The sequence below is a fragment of the Rana temporaria genome, chromosome 5 (genome assembly GCF_905171775.1).
Source record: "Rana temporaria chromosome 5, aRanTem1.1, whole genome shotgun sequence".
In the NCBI taxonomy this organism is placed as follows: domain Eukaryota; kingdom Metazoa; phylum Chordata; class Amphibia; order Anura; family Ranidae; genus Rana; species Rana temporaria.
Genome location: NC_053493.1, coordinates 368,112,711 through 368,129,760, shown reverse-complemented (window position 1 = coordinate 368,129,760; position 17,050 = coordinate 368,112,711). Strand labels below are relative to the sequence as shown.

Here is a 17,050-nt window from a genome sequence, read left to right as displayed (position 1 = left end):
AAGCTGCATATCTGTGGGGGGGTGGAGTGCCTTCCAACCAAGTAAAAACATGCTCAGTTTACTCACCGACTACAAATGATGTGTGATAACCCTCAGTGGAATGAACTATTCTCCTAATGGGTTACTACAAGGCTCATAGACGTAATGTATCAGTACTAATGTACAGCACTGGGACACATACATACAGTGCTGGATCCCATCTCTCTACCTTTGTCCTTACATCTATCCTGGCTATTGAACATATTTATGAGGTCAGCTGTAAAGCTGTAAATACATGATTAGAATTTTATTTGAATATGTTTATATTTTAAACATGTGTTGTATTTTTATAATGGTCAATGGGGGCAAATAATCAGAGCTGGAACAAAGGGGGGGGGGGGCATGGGGGACATGTGCCCTTCGTCATCTCTCCCCTTGTCATGTGACATGCCACACAACTGGGAGGGGGAAGGAGACGCTGCCTTTATTGCAGGCTGCACTGAGTGCGATGGAGGAGGGGCCAACCCTCTCCTCATCAGGCCCTCTCCTCCCTCTCTTACACTAGGTTCACACTTGTTTTGCAGGAATGTGCGCACAATCATTATTGCCACACACAAAAACACACAGGCCTTAATTCTTAATGGCACCCCCTATGCCTCACTAACATGCATGCTTTTTCCCCCATCCGCCTGCGCTAAAACGCATGGTAAGAAAGTACCATGCGTTTTGCTCTGGTACAATTGGTACAATTGCAAAAAAGGTCATGCACTTCTTTTGTGCATTTTTCATGCGTAGAGAGCACTTTAAAATGAATAGGCGGCCCTAAACAAGCCATTACACAAAACACAATGGGCCAGATTCTCAAAAGAGTTACGACGGCGTATCTACTGATACACCGTCGTATCTCTGTTTTTGGCCCCGGGTATCTATGCGAGTGATTCCTAGAATCATTTTCGCATAGATACGGCCAAGATCCGACAGGTGTAAGTCACTTACACCGTCGGATCTTAGATGTAATTCGACGCTGGCCGCTAGGTGGCGTTTACGTTCAGTTCTCATTTGACTATGCAAATGAGCCTGATACGCCGATTCCCGAACGAATTCGCGCCGCGTAGTCGTCATTTACGTCGTTTCCGTAAGCGTAAGGTTACCCCTGCTATATGAGGGGTAACCTTACGCCAGTCCGCCGTATGCCATGTTAAGTATGGCGTCGGGTCAGCGTCGTCTTTTTCCGTCGGTTACGTCGTTTTACTAAGTCGTCCGCGAATACGACTTTACATCAATGACGCTCACGTCGGCGTCATTGACGTTTTTCGTCGTGAGCTGGAGCATGCGCACTGGGCTTTTTTTCCACCCGGCGCATGCGCAGTTCGATCGGCGCGGGGGCGCGCTTAATTTGAATACAAGCCGCCCCCTTTGAATTACGCGGCCATACGCCGGGCCATTTACACTACGCCGCCGCAACTTACGGAGCAAGTGTTTGGGGAATACGGCACTTGCTCTTGTAAGTTGTGGCGGCGTAGTGTAAATAGCTTACGCGACGCCGCCGCAGGATGTACGGGAATCTGGCCCAATGTCCTTCACACTAGCATAGGCATGAACGGAGCCTTAGAGCTAGCTTACACTTGCAGAAGCCCTCTGAAGAGCAATTCGCATTGGATCTCATTTCAGAGGGTTGTTTGACAGGCAGTGAGGAGGCAATATGTCATCCCACTGATAGTTCTTCTCAGACTGACAGTGTCATCTTTTCCCAACTGACACTGATGCATTTTTTCCTTCCAGTGACAACACTGACAAGGTCTCGAACATTTGTACTTTGAAATTATTATGTATGAATGAACAATACATACAAAAGTAAGAACAATACAAACAAGGTTTCTGTATAGCGTATGCAAAATTGTATTTTATTTTTATTTTATTAAATTTTTAAGTAGATTCTAGAACAGGCATCACGAAATGATGAACCGCGGTCCTAATGTGGACCGCGTCACTTATTTGATTCAGAGCCTTTTCTACCCCCTGCCGTTGCTTTGTAATCCTCACAGAGCCGACAGCGGGAGGCAGGACAGTTCTGAATGGAAGGCGGCAGCTGCCTGAGGTTAACAAGCAGGTGATTGGCTTCTAGGATGAAGAACAGTCCTTGCAACCAATTACTATCTTGCAACTCCTGCCCTCGAACCAGACATGCTGTGCCTCCCTCAGATCCGTCTGTATAAGGTAAGACAGTTGGGAGAGGGGGGAACGAAGTTAAAGTAGGTGAGGACACTAGTGTGAAGGGCGGCTGAAAAAGGAGCTGAGGACTGAATGTTGGGGGGGGGGGGGGGGGCATGTGGCTGAGGAATGTAATATGGTGATCTGAAAATATTAAAGTGGTGAGGGGCTGAGGACAGTTATGTGGAGGACTGAGAACATTAAAGTTGGAGGAGCCTGAGGACTTTAGTGTGGGGGGGCTGAGGACATGGAAGTGGGGAGCTGAGGACTGTGATGTTGTGGGCTGAGGACATCAAAATGGGGGGCTGAGGACAGTGATGTGGAGAGGGGGCTGAGGAAAGTAAAGTGAGGGGACCCGAGGACTGTAATGTGGGAGAGCTGAGGACATTAAAGTCGGGGAAGATGAGGACTATAATGTGGGGGCCTGAGGACATTAAAGTGGGGGAGAGCTGAGGACATTAAAGTGGGGGCAGCTGAGGACTGTAATGTGGGGGGGGGACTGAGGACATTATATTGGGGGCACTGCGGAGTGGGATGTGGGGAGGCTGAGAACTGTGATGTGGAGGGAGGCTGGGAAATGTAATGTGGATACCGACATGATATATAGCTGCTCTGCTGGAAACATCTGCAGTATATCCACTACAGCACCCATGGGCTGATGAACATATTATGTACATATACACATAGGTCAAAATTAACCATATATGTGCATTATTTAAACTTTGATTTGCATAATGCCCCTTTCACATGGGCAGGACGATGAGGTGCACCTGTCAGTTTTTTAGGTGGACCTGATCGAATCATACTTTGCCCTCTATGGAGCAATGGGTGTCAACAAACATGTGTCCATTGACACCCGCCGACGTCCGATCCGATCCTATCTGCCAAAAAAAGACGTCTGGCAGATCGGAAGGCAGTCTGGTGTAAATGTACAGGTGGTTCTGTTTACATCTGACCGCCCATAGCGAAGAGCAGGCTGTGTCTGTGTCTACTCTGCATAAGTGAAGCGGACACGGACCAGCCATCCGTCAGGGATCAGCAGACAGATTCCCCAGGTGGACTGAGCAGGTGGACTGCATGTGGAAGGGGCCTTATTCTTTTTGTTGCTTTCATAAGCAATAAAAGAAACCTGTTTAATATGTTTTCTAATTCCATTCAAGTAGTGGGCCTGAATGCAATTTTTTAAAGTGGAACTAAGGAGCCCAATACTTACTTCTTCTTCTGATATTTGCCGAAATTTAAATATTATGTGTACATTATCGCAGAAGAGACATTGAGGGGTAGATCCACAGAGCGAGTACGCCGGCGTATCTACTGATACGCCGGCGTACTTTCAAATTTCCCGCGTCGTATCTTTAGTTTGAATCCTCAAACCAAGATACAACGGCATCTGGGTTCGATCCGACAGGCGTACGGCTTCGTACGCCTTCGGATCGTAGATGCAATACTTTGGCGTCCGCTGGGTGGAGTTCGCGTCGTTTTCTGCGTCGGGTATGCAAATTAGCTTTTTCCGACGATCCACGAACGTACGCGCAGCCGTCGCATTCTCTTACGTCGTCTCTAGTCGGCTTTTTCCGGCGTATAGTTAAAGCTGGTATTTTGCGGCGTATAGATAGACTTGCCATGTTAACCTCCCTGGCGGTATGATTCTGTCTGGAATTACGTACCAAAAGCGGTACAATTATTTTGCAAGGAAATTTGGCGTTTTATACTGTAGGCCTGTAATTTTTAGAAATAACTCACTTAAATCTGACCAAGCAAGAGTCTTGTAGGCATCCCGGGTATGATTTTTTTTTAAAACAAAATTATAAATTATAATATAATAAATAATTATAAATAATTATAACAAATAATAATATAATTATAATAAAAATTATTCAATAATGTAATCAACTCAAAATCACTGAATTTTGCTCAGTTGCAGAATTGTCGCTCTCATTATTTTTTTTTTTTTATGACGAATTTCCCCACAAATCGCTATCGCACATTTCTGCAAGTGATTATAATTTATTATCGCTGTTTTCTAGCTGATCTAAAACCATTTTTGACATAAAGGGACACTTTTGGACAATCTACAGTTTTTAGGCAGAAAGAACCGTTTTTATTATATAAAAGTACATGTAGGGTACTGGGCAGACCACTAGGGACAAGGGGGGGGGGTGTATTTTTTACATACAGTACTGTAATCTATAAGATTACAGTATACTGTATGTAATGTGTTTGTTTACTTTTTTGAATTTGGCGCCGTTCTCCGCTCCCGTGCGTCGTAAACGTCGCAGGGAACGGAGATCGGCGGCACACGGGGAGACTGTGAATCGAGCGAGGTCCCGCTCGCTCACACAGCGGGGTGGCATCGCTGGATCCAGGGACAAGGTAAGTAACTTGCCTGTGGATCCAGCGAAAGGTAAGCCGCGCCGCTGCACACTCTGCACGTCCAGCCCGAGCGTGACTCGGGGTTACCTATCCTAGCATAAAAAATCAACCCCGAGTCACGCTCGGGTTTACCGCCAAGGGGGTTAAGTATGGCCGTCGTTCCCGCGTCGAAATTTGAATTTTTAAATTTTTTTGCGTAAGTCGTCCGTGAATAGGGATGGACGTAACTCACGTCTAAGTTCAAAAAATGACGTTGTTGCGACGTCATTTTGCGCAAAGCACGGCGGGAAATTTCTGGACGACGCATGCGCAGTTCATTCGGCGCGGGGACGCGCTTCATTTAAATGAAACCCGCCCCCTGATCGCCGATTTGAATTCCGCCGCCAGAAATACACTACGCCACCGTAACTTACGGCGCAAAATCATTGAGGATTCGAGATTCCACCAGGTAAGGTACGGCGGCGTAGCGTATCTCTGATACGCTGCGCGGATCCAATTCTCTGTGAAAACTGGTGGGGTTCTCTCTTCTTGACCCCTGCATTCAATCATCTGTTTACCATTCGTTAAAAAGCAAATACAAGGCTGCTGAACTACTTACAGCTTCTCAGTCATATTATGTCATTCAGATCCTATCTTTAAACCCATTAAAGGAAATGAACCAAAGATCTCTATCGGTCATGCATCAAGGTATGGAAATGTTGGCTTACAAATGATGTACGGACATACTGAGAATAGATTTAAGGTCCTGGCCTTTCATCAAAACATTCTGCATAAGTATGTGACAATCTACCCAGATCATAACAGAGCAGTCTATTGAAGGTTTTGCTTTGGTGGAATGCACTCCTCCTGGGATTTAATGGCCCACAATGAGATGAAGTGATAAGACGAGGGACCCGAGAATTCTCCATTATATCAAGTTCGAACCAGATGAGAGTTTTTACAACTTAAAGTTCACAGAATGTGCAGTATGAATAAAGTTCATGCAGAATTCACCCACAGTGCCACTGATCATAGAATCATAGGAAAGAGATGGCAGAAAAAAGACCAAGTGGTCCATTGAGGTTTTTTTTTGTCTGAGTATAAATCTGTTTCTCTCATGCATAGATCAAACAACCGTATCCTTCTCATTAATGCTGAATGCTTAGGCTCTGCGTCAGCAAAGGATAACCCCAGAGGACTGGTGCAGAAAAAGCTTTACCATGCTTCAAACTGGAAGGAACTGTGGTCCTCGCTATAGATCTACCACTTAATGGAATGATTATTGTTGAATATACAGTATGGCATAATACAGGGTCTCAAACCTCTGACATGTTTTATGCTTAAAGGTGAACTCCAGGCAAACGGCTTACTGCACCAGATGAAATACATATACAGGAGACTGTGACGGTATCGGTATGATATCCCCGTCAAAGATTCCCTTCTTCCATAAGAAGATCACCCAATATTCCACTAGGAGGAATATTCCTGAGATCGCCCATTAAGCCACACATGAGTCCAGGCTTACTGCTAGAACAAGACAGACTTTAATGTTATATCACACAGCTTATATGTAATTTCCAAAACTGTTACAATGACAAATCTCCGCCCCCTCACACTGGGGCTTCCATACAGATGATTAGGCAGACACGATGGAGCCGATGCTGAAAACACATTTTCTTTAGACAATGACATCAATGACGCTGATTACTAGTTGTACTGAATACATTAACTAGACAGCTCGACCCCGCATATAGAGAGATAATTACCACAATGGAGCAATCAGAATAATTAACACAAGCCACTTAAACACAGATCTCCTTCACACAACACAATAGATCAATTAACCTTTAGAAATAGTGAGGGGACATTAGCACTTCAATAACCTGTTAGCCGAGGACAGAATCACACAGGGCAAGCAGGGAGAATTAAACTGAGACATATAGGCAATTGCATCACAGAGACGTTTTACCTACCAAAGGAAAGGATGTACAACATCATGCATGTTTGTCAGTATTGATGTTAAACAGGGTATATGGGTAAAAAAATGTTTTCGTTCAATCAGCAGGAGAGAAGAAAAAACTCACAGATGCCCAGCATCCAGAATGATTTCCCCCACTGCACTACTGTATGACAGTGGGTCAGAATACACTGACCAGGGCTGCAGCCATTGGCTGATCAAATTCTAGTTGACATAGAACAAAGAAGAGAACACACAAACCAAAATTTCACCTGGTTTCTGCCAGCTAAATTTCAATACGTGTATTTACCGAACACACCCTGGCCATTTAATACTAATAAAAACTCTTTTGGATTAAAAAAATACATTTAATGCTGTAGCAATGAATACAGTGCTGCCTTCACTTGTATTGGTATATCTACTTAAAGTTCAGCCCCAAAGTGTTTTGTCTGGGCAGTACATCACTGCATTACATACTTTTTTGCCAATATTTTTTTCCTTTTAAAAATGCTGTAAAAAGTACAGAAAAACACCTGTTGATCTTCCTGCGCACACTATCTCTGCTGCATTGAAATGCCAAACATCCTTATAAACCTTGCCCAATTTGAACTATAGAACACCTCCCCCATATTTTGAAGGTGAAGAGAGGGAGAGTTGTTCTGTAGTCCAGCATATGAGTTTGGTGTATGTTCAGGGATGGCATATTTTTTAAAAATTTTGCACTATTCACCATCAAGTAATTTTTGAAATAATAGTGCCTTTCAATGTTGTGTGCTGGCCAGCCACTGTAATATGCTATTTATTCATCAATAACCCTTTCAGCAAGCAGCAGATCTCCACAGCTCCAGTGCAAATTATTGTTCTCTTCATTGTATGAGTGAACGCTAGGGTGACCACATTTCCAAACTACCATTCACAAAAATCAGCTTGTGCTGTAATGAATCACAGCACAGTGATTGGACACAAGAGGCGGGATTTATGATATAAAGGGCCAGATCCACAAAAGGAATACGCAGGCGTATCTGCTGATACGCCATCGTATCCCTGTTTCTATCTATGCGGCTGATTCATAGAATCAATTACGCATAGATATTCCTAAGATCCGGCAGGTGTAATCGTTTTACACTGTCGGATCTTAGGATGCAGTACCGCGGCCGCCGCTGGGGGCATTTCTCGTCGAAATTCCGCATCGGGTATGCAAATTAGCACTTACGGAGATCCACAAAGCTTTTTCCCTTCGTTATTTTTTCGTAAGTGTTAGTTTGCCGTCGCAAAATTAGGGCTGCTTTTACAAAGTGTAAACTTAGTACACCATGTAAAAGTATACCCTTCTTTCCCGCGTCGCTGTCAATTTTTTTTTTAAATTTTTTGTTTTCCCGCCGCAACTCTTTTTTTTTCTTTTACACCCGTCGCGATTCTCAAAACTCGGCGCAACGTAACTTCGCGCAAAGCACGTCGGGAAAATAGCGTCGGGAGCATGCGCAGTACGTCCGGTGCGGGAGCGCGCCTAATTTAAATGGGACTCGCCCCATTCTATTTGGCCCGCCTTGCGCCGGACAGATTTAAATTACACCGCTGCAAATTTCCAGGTAAGTGCTTTGTGGATCGGGCACTAACTTGGACAATTTGCGGCAGTGTAACTTAAATGGGAAAAGTTAAGTTACGCCCGCTATTTGTGGATCTGGCCCACTGTGTGTATACTGTGTGGCCCCATAATCTATTGCCTGGGGGCCCATAATCTCCTATTATCTACAGAAAGATCCACTACAGAGACATCTCTATAGTCACAGAAGCCCTTAAAGCGAACCCCACCCCCTCTTTAAAAACACCACTATAAAGTTAAAGGGCCAGATTCACAGTCAGCGGCGTATGTTTGAGCGGGCGTAGCGCATCTCATTACGCCAACGTAAAATAGAGAGGCAAGAGCAGTATTCACAAAGCACTTGCTCCCTAAGTTACGGCGGCGTAGCGTAAATGGGCTGGCGTAAGCCCGCCTAATTCAAATTTGGAAGGTAGTCGGCGTGATTTATTATAATTAACCGTGACCCCATGTAAATCAATGACCGAACGAACGGAGCATTCGCACGCAGAATTCGTGCTCAGAATCACGTCGCATATACTCCCTAAAAAAACAACGGCTCAATGCGTACGACGTGAACGTAACCTACGACCAGCCCCATTCACGTACGACTTACGTAAACGATGTAAAATACGACGCTGTTCCCGCGCCCATATCTTATCATGACTTACTCCGGCTTTAGGTGGGATAACTTTACGACGGACGTACGCCTTACGTAAACCACGTAGCTTACTGCGACGGGCGCAAGTACGTTCGTGAATCGGCGTATCTAGCTTTTACATATTCGACGCGTAAATCATCGGAAGCGCCCCTAGCGGCCAGCGTAAATATGCACCCAAGATATGACCGCGTAAGGAGACTTACGTCGGTCGGATCAAGCAGAAATTCAGGCGTATCTGGTTTCCTGAATACAGCGCATAGATACGACGGCGCATACTACAACTTACGCGGCGTATCAACAGATACGTCGGCGTAAATTGTCTGTGAATCCGGCCCAAAGTGTGTACTTATTCATTGTTAGCATCTTTCATAAAGCTTCTGTGCTGGACCTTCGGAGCCTGTGGCCTGCCCACCCGGGACATATTTTATATGCACCCGAAAACTCCCCATATTTCGAGGTCACTTCATCTCCTGAGGTTCTATACCTCTTGTTGAACGATGTTTTGTATTCTGCACTTCTATAATTAATTGTGCTTGTGTTGTGCTGTAATCTGCTTGTCTATAAAACATTTTAAAAATGTTATTAGAAAATATATAAGCTTCCTTAGCTGGCCTAGCCTTCTGAAAATGACTCTGATGGTTATCACGATAATCAGGGCTTTTTTTCAGTAGGAACGTGGGGGAACGCAGTTCCAGCACCTCCAGTCATGGTAAGGGGTGATGGTGTGTGCCGAATGGTCTGTTGATGCTGGGGGATCTATTGGCATTGGAGGGGATCAATTTTTTTGTGTGGGGGGGGAGTCTGTTGTTGTTCGGGTGGTATTTTGTTGCAGGAGGTCCATTGTTGCTTGGGGGTCTATGGGAGGGGTCTATGGGAGGGATCCATTGTTGGTGGCTGTAGGGGATCTAATTTTCTTGATATTATTAACAAATTCCATACAAATTGGAAACTTGGTTCTGTGTTCTCTAAAATAGGTGGCATTGGGAAGTGGGTAGGGGGTGGAACCAAGGGACAGTGCGCAGAGTTGGGCAGGGTACAGAGACGAGGGGTGACTCAAAAGGGAGTTCCTGTACCTATTTATTGAGAAAAAAAGGCCTGACGATAATGCCATGCGACGCTAACGCTTTAACCCTGGTACAAGCTAATCAGATTTTTTTAATTTACATGCTTCATGCTTGTCCTGGGTCAGTAACTCAGAAAGTACTAAAAACAGAGGTGGACAGATACGTAGACGATGCCAGAAAACTATAAATTTCAGAAGATAGTCAGCAATAAGAGCCCTATCATTTTCTCAGCACTTTATATTATATATCAGCTGCTCTACTCTTCCATTGGCTTGCTGTTCTAGAATTCCATTAGTGCCATCTCTGTCCCGCAGTTCCAAACTCTGTCCACATGCTGTTACCAATACAAGGGGCCTTTATTTCTCATGTAATTTACACCTCAGGAAAGGGCGTAAGAAAACTGAATTCTTCTTATTAAAGCAATCCCTAAGGCCCCTTTCACATGTGCGGACCGGTATGTCCACTTTTTCATCCATCCGTTTGCGGATGAAAAAGGGACATACATTGGTCCCTATGTGATTGCGGGTGTCAGCAGATGAACATCCGCTGACACCCGTAATCGTCCGCCTCCGCAAACATCCGATTTTGCAGACGGAAGAAAATCCTATTTTTTCTTCCGTCTGCAGAGCGGATCAGATGAACACGGACATACAATCCGTGTTCATCCGCTCCCCCCATAGGGGAGAGCGGAGAAAAGACAGGGCGGTCCCTGCACAGTGTGCGGAGACCGCCCTGTCATCCGATGACTCAGCGGGGATATACGGAGCGATCCCCGCTGAGCTTACGGACATATGGAGGCAGATTACTGATCTCCGCCCGTGTGAAAGGGGCCTAAGAGATAAGAAAAAATTGAGATTTGGTCCACCAACCTCCAACAATAGCTGAAATATCAGCTTTGGGTGAACCAAAGGAGGTCCTACCAAATCCCTCCCAGAGTGATCTATTCTAGAACTGGCCAGACCCTGAATGTGAGAATACATTAACGCTTTTAGAAATTGAAAAGTTACCTTGGCTTCTTCATTCACATCCCAAGTGAAGGACACGGCATTATAGGCGATTTCTTCAATGTTTCCAATGGTGTTAAAACTCTCTTTGTAGTCAGCTAGTAACAAAATAAAAAATGATGGTCAGTGAGAATGACAATACAGTAAAACCTTGTTTTTAGAGTAACTTGGTTTGAGAGCGTTTTGCAAGACAAGCTATTTTTTTTTTATAAATTTTGACTTGATATACAAGCGATGTCTTGATATAAGAGTAGCGTCATGTCACAACTGAGTATAAAATAGAAGAGAGGCGCCTCTAAGTGTAGAAATATGGTTACATTTAATGAAGGTACAACATTTAGAAACTCACATGGTTGATGAATAAGACAGGCACATCTAAGTATGCAGGGATCCAGGGTAAAGCTGTCCACATAGACCATCCCCCACACCACCATTGATGTCGTCCCTTCCTCGAGCGGTTCAAGCCTCACTGTCAGATCGCTCTACTGCAGGGTAGTCTTCCCGGTCACGATTGCAGACTGACAGCGGTGAGGAGGATGGTCTATGTGGACAGCTTTACCCCGGATACGCCTGCATACTTCGATGTGCCTCTTTTAATCATCAACCATGTGAGTTGCTAAATGTTGTACCTTCATTAAATGTAACCATATTGCTACACTTAGAGGTGCCTCTCTTCTCTTTTATACTCTGTAGCTCATGATAGATTTTGCTTCTAATCCCCTTGTGGAGGCTTCCATTTGTGGATGGACATTTTATGGTTACATAACCTATCACATTGCTATAATAATTTTATACGGACTGTAAACTGAAGGACCTATGAATAAATGGTTGTGGAAAGAATCATTTGAGTTTCCATTATTTCTTATGGGAACATTTGCTTTGATATACAAGTGCTTTGAATTACAAGCATGTTTCCGAATGAATTATGCTCGCAATCCAAGGTTCTACCTTAGACACCATTGTGTACAATTGCTTTCAGCCGATGCCCAGAAGTAGAAGGTCTATATGGCCATTTATTTTAAGAAAACTCAGACAAATTACTGCTGCACATTGCAATTAATCAGCTTATAATTATCATTTGAATATTGTCCATTAGAAAATGACATTTCAGTTCAGTTTTAGTTTATGCTGATACAGATGTATCAATATTATATTATATTTACTCACGTACATAGCTGATGCAAAGTAAACTGTGTTTACTATGCTTCAGTTTATGAATGGACAGGAAGCTCTGTACAGAGCTATTCTTGTCCATTCATTCTGTGCCGCTGAGGCTGCAGAGATGGAGATTAAATAAAAAACTGCTGACACCAGTGGCGGAACTACTGAGGTCACAAAGTTTGCAATTGTGACTTGGCCTTGGCATTCCACCACCATGGGGGGACCCCAAGACAGCAGGAATGGGGCCTGCTGTAGGAGCCTAATTAGGGATCCCACGATGGGAGGAAAGGGCACCAGTTGGGGGCCAGGGGGGCCCTATATCGTTTCTTGCACTGAGGTCCTAAAGGTTCTAGTTATGCCTCTGCAGCAGAGGAACAAGACAGCAGACAGAAATGATACTTAGTGCTTTGGAGAGAAGTAAACACCATAGAAATATGTGTTTTGTTCAGATTTCATGTCTTTTTATAACCACTTTAAAAGACGATTCCTAGTTGCACAATGTACATAGTCACAGCACTAAACCAATAAATAAACCTGTAAAAGCGGTCCTTTGGTAGTGCCTCCTTTGGTATATTGCGCTATTTGTTGTTCTGACACCAGAGAAGCGTTTACACTTTGGAGATCATGTGACAGATTTGCAATTAGCATGCACTTGATGGGACATGGTGGGGTGACAATAGAGAACTGGGAACGGTAGCCATGGGCTGCTCTAAAACATCACATAAAGGTGCGGTTCACCACATAACACAGCTCTGACCCCTAACACACAAGTCTTATGTATGTAGGAGGATTTATGAAACAAACCAAACTGAACCAGTCTAAGTAAAGAACGCTGATTTATGATCCATCTTTTTATTCTTTTCAAGTGTACTAAGCCAACTGCCTGGTCTGTATGGGATTGGTGCATAGTCAGTATGCTTAGGCCAATTTATCAATTCTCACTACGAGTTGGGGAGGGGACAGCACATACGCCTAGTGATGCTTTTACCAAACTGACCATAATTCAGCATGAGCGAGCCAGACATATACTCCACCCCCAATCCCTTCCTTTGTGCCTATGCTGCCCATCCCTTTACATTATATATATTGGGGTTGATTCAGGGATGGACTGGCCATTGGGACTACAGGGAGTTTCCCGGTGGGCCGATGGCTCAGTGGGCCGGCTTCAGTGACAGCGGACCGCCTCCCCCCTCCGCTCCTCTGTCTCTCCCTTCCCACAGCACTCATCTGGGGGTAACAAAGAAGCAGAAGGAGGAGCAGAGGAGCAGGGGGGACGACAGCTGACTCAACAGCTATGGCCTGGGAGTTTCTCACTTCTGCCTAATCTTGTGCCATAAGGGGGGGGCACCGAACTGATTCTTTGTCCCGGGTGAAATAATGTCTAGCTTTCCCACTGGTACTGCCTATAAGAATACCAGTACCAGCCGTTCTACTCTAATAAATAGAACGGCTAGTGGCTAGTGAAGGGGGAGAGGGGGCTTGGGTGGCCGGGGGGGTGCAGGAGTTGTCCGGCGGCCATGGGAGAGACCTGTCAAAGTGAGCCAGTCTGTATGAAGTCTAGGGCCAAATTTCTGTCCCAGTCCAGCCCTGGGTTGATTTACTAAAACTGGAGAGTGCAAAATGTGGTGCATGGTAGCCAATCAGCTTCTAACTCCATTTGGTTCAATTAAGCTTTGACAATACAACCTAGAAGCTGATTGGTTTCAGTGCAGAGCTGCACCAGATATTGCACTCTCCACTTTTAGTAAATCAATACCTATACACAGTGCCTTGAAAAAGTATCCATATCCCTTGAAATTTTCCACATTTTGTCATGTTACAAAAACTTAAATGTATTATATTGGGATCCAGAGATCCATGGATGGATCAGATGGCAGAATCTGTCCACAGGACAATTATTAGTCGTGCATTCCACAAATCTGGCCTTTATGAAAGAGTGGCAAGAAGAAAGCCATTGTTGAAAGAAACCCATAAGAAGTACCATTTGCACTCCAGGATTAGGGATGTTAAGCAGATGGAATATATGACTGCCTCTCTGAATAATTCCTTTGATAAGCACAACGAAATATGGGAGCTGTGGGACAAGCTGGAAACCCCTAATGCCAGCTGACGCATGGTTGGTGCCCCTGGACAGTGAGGAGGCCCTGGGTCAACTGGTTGCCCTCTCTTCTTCCTTTCAACCCCCTCTGCTCTTCTCCCTCCTCCTTCTTTCTACTTCTTCTTGTCTCTTTCTAGGTTTTCTTTGCTCCTTTTTTTTCCTTACCATTATTATGTTCCACTACTCAAAACATAGTGGTAATATTGGAGCCTTGATGTTAATCTCATTGCCCGGTTCTGAGCATCCTCGGCTTAATGCATATTTGTTTTCTATACATCGGCCCTGTATCCTATTTCATTCCACATTGTATCTGGATTGGCTCACATGATGCCTACCACTTGTTACAAAGTGTGCTTTTTATTTCTATTTTATTTTTGTTTTTGTTGTTTTTTTTTCTGTGTATTTTGTTGGTCTTTTCCTGTTGGAAAATTTGCAAAATCAATAAAAATTGTCAGTTTTCAAAAAAAGAAGTCCCATTTGCAGTTTGTGAGAAGCCATGTGGAGGACACAGCAAACATGTGGAAGAAGGTGCTCTGGTCAAATGAGATGAAAATGTTACTTTTTGGCTTAAATGCAAAACGCTATGGGGGTTATTTACGAAAGGCAAATCCACTTTGCACTACAAGTGCACATGTAATTGCAGTTGGTGTGGATCTGAGGGGAAGATCTGAAATGAGGGGAAGCTTTGCTGATTTTATCATTCAATCATGTGCAAGCTAAAATGTTGTTTTTAATTTTTCTTGCATGTCCCCCTCAGATCTACAGCGACTGCACTTCCAAGTGAAATTTCAGTGCACTTGCAGTGCACTTGTAGTGCAAAGTGGATTTGCCTTTCGTAAAAACAATGTGTGTTGGAAAACTAACATTGCACATCACCCTGAACACACCATCCCCACTGTGAAACATGGTGGTGGCAGTATCATGTTGCGGGGATGCTTTTCTTCAGCAGGGACAGGGAAGCTGGTCAGAGTTGATGGGAAGATGGATGGAGCCAAATACAGGGCAATCTTAGAAGAAAACCTGTTAGAGTGTGCAAAAGACTTGAGACTGGGCAGAGGTTCACCTTCCAGCAGGACGATGACCCTAAACATACAGCCAGAGCTACAATGTAATGGTTTAGATCAAAGCATATTCATGTGTTAGAATGGCCCAATCACAGTCCAGACCAAAATCCAATTGAGAATCTGTGGCAAGACTTGAAAATTGCTGTTAATAGACGCTCTCCATCCAATCTGACAGAGCTTGAGATATTTTGCAAAGAAGAATGGGCAACAATTTCACTCTCTAGATGTGCAAAGCTGGTAGAGACATCCCCAAAAAGACTTGCAGCTGTAATTGCAGTGAAAGGCAGTTCTACAAAGTATTGTCTCAGGGGGGCTGAATACAAATGCACACCACACTTTTCACATATTTATTTGTAAAACAATTGAAAACCATTTATCATTTTCCTTCCACTTCACAATTATGTGCCACTTTGTGTTGGTCTACCACATAAAATCCCAATAAAATACATTAAAATTTTGGGTTGTAATATGACAAATGTGGAAAATGTCAAGGGGTATGAATACTTTTTCAAAGCACTGTATATTGTTCATTATTTAGATATGTATTCCATTGTACACTGCAGCCATATGTGTATTTTATTGTCAAACCTGCATTCTTTACTTAAATAAAGAAAAAACCGCAGTAAACTAAAACAAAATACAGTTATTGATGAGAATTACCAATATCCAGGACGCGTTGCTTTGCAGTGTGTTGCCGCGAGTGCCAGTACTTCCAGTACTTCAGTTGTTCATCACGGTTCTTGTCTTCACTGAACACAACCATGATCACGCTCTGCAGAGATAAAACCAATGGAAGCAATGAATGGCAGAACAAAAATAACTGACTATCAGAAGCATGTACCAGAATGGGTTTTAGATGCTGACGATGGCGTGGGGTGCAGGCGGAGGACCCTTGTGTCTTCTCTGGAATGTTATGCCCCGGACCTGTATAGTTTGATCACAGATTGACTATATTAGATTTGTTCCTGCTGTATGAACCTGACATGTGCCCCATGTGTACCTGTGTATTTCTGTATTTCCTTTGTCTTACATACAAAATTTAATACAATTTTGATTATAAAAAAAAAAGGCTTTTAAAAAAAGTGATCGTATCAATCCTCAGTTTACAGGCTGGCGAGTGTAGATGACAGGACATTATTTCTATTGTTCTGTTTCTGTAGATGAGATAACATTCTAACTATTTTTCAGCTTCCTGAAAAGAGTCTTTGGAATTCATTTTATGCATGATAAACTCCTCATAATATGTTCTTGTTGCTGTAACCCTTTCCTTGCTGGGCATCTTAACTAGCTAGTTTGTAATTTTTCACCCTGAAATACGGCGGAGAGAAGCTCAGCATGTAAGGTTGCATTCACACTTAACCATCATGTTTTTGTGTGTTTTTTGGGGGCGTTTTGTCACACATTTTTGTACACGGTTTTTTAAAGTGTTTTTGAGCTTTGGCGTTTTTTTATTAGCCAGTAGAGAAAAATATCATCTGTTTCATTATTCATATGTTTTTCAGCTTTTTCATCCACTGCATCTTATTCTTCCTGCTGTTTATTTTTTATTTTTTTTATTATTTATTGGTTATTTGTTAGGGTTAGGGATTAACCCATAACCCCAACAAAATAAAGAAAGAAAGAAAAAAAATACATAAACACCAGTTTTAGGGTTAGGGGTTAAAGGGGTTGTAAAGACAACAATATTTTCCTCTTAAATTAAAGTCTGACAGTAGCTGATAAAGTAAAAAGTAATGTTTTGCATTATAACTAGTTTGATACCTGTTGAAATCGAGCTGTTTTATTCACCTCTGTCACTCCTGAATCATTATTCTCACAGACTTCCTGGTTTGCGGTGCGCATGCATTCTTGCTACATCATGGCCTAATGGGAACTACAGTTCCCATTAGGCTTAGCCTCCATGCCTGTGAGGGATAAGAG

The 17,050-nt window shown here is 43.5% G+C and overlaps 1 protein-coding gene across 1 annotated transcript in view; it reads right to left on the bottom strand.

Moving 5' to 3' along the window:
* The window catches only part of GRHL2 (grainyhead like transcription factor 2), a 122,081-nt gene that overhangs the window by 48,825 nt on the left and 56,206 nt on the right, over positions 1 to 17,050 (bottom strand). The window contains exons 7-8 of the mRNA XM_040354795.1: positions 15,791 to 15,902; positions 10,811 to 10,905 (exon numbers count right to left, since the gene is read on the bottom strand). Of these exons, the coding sequence (XP_040210729.1) occupies positions 10,811 to 10,905; positions 15,791 to 15,902 (207 nt within the window). The remainder of the gene's footprint in view (positions 1 to 10,810; positions 10,906 to 15,790; positions 15,903 to 17,050) is intronic.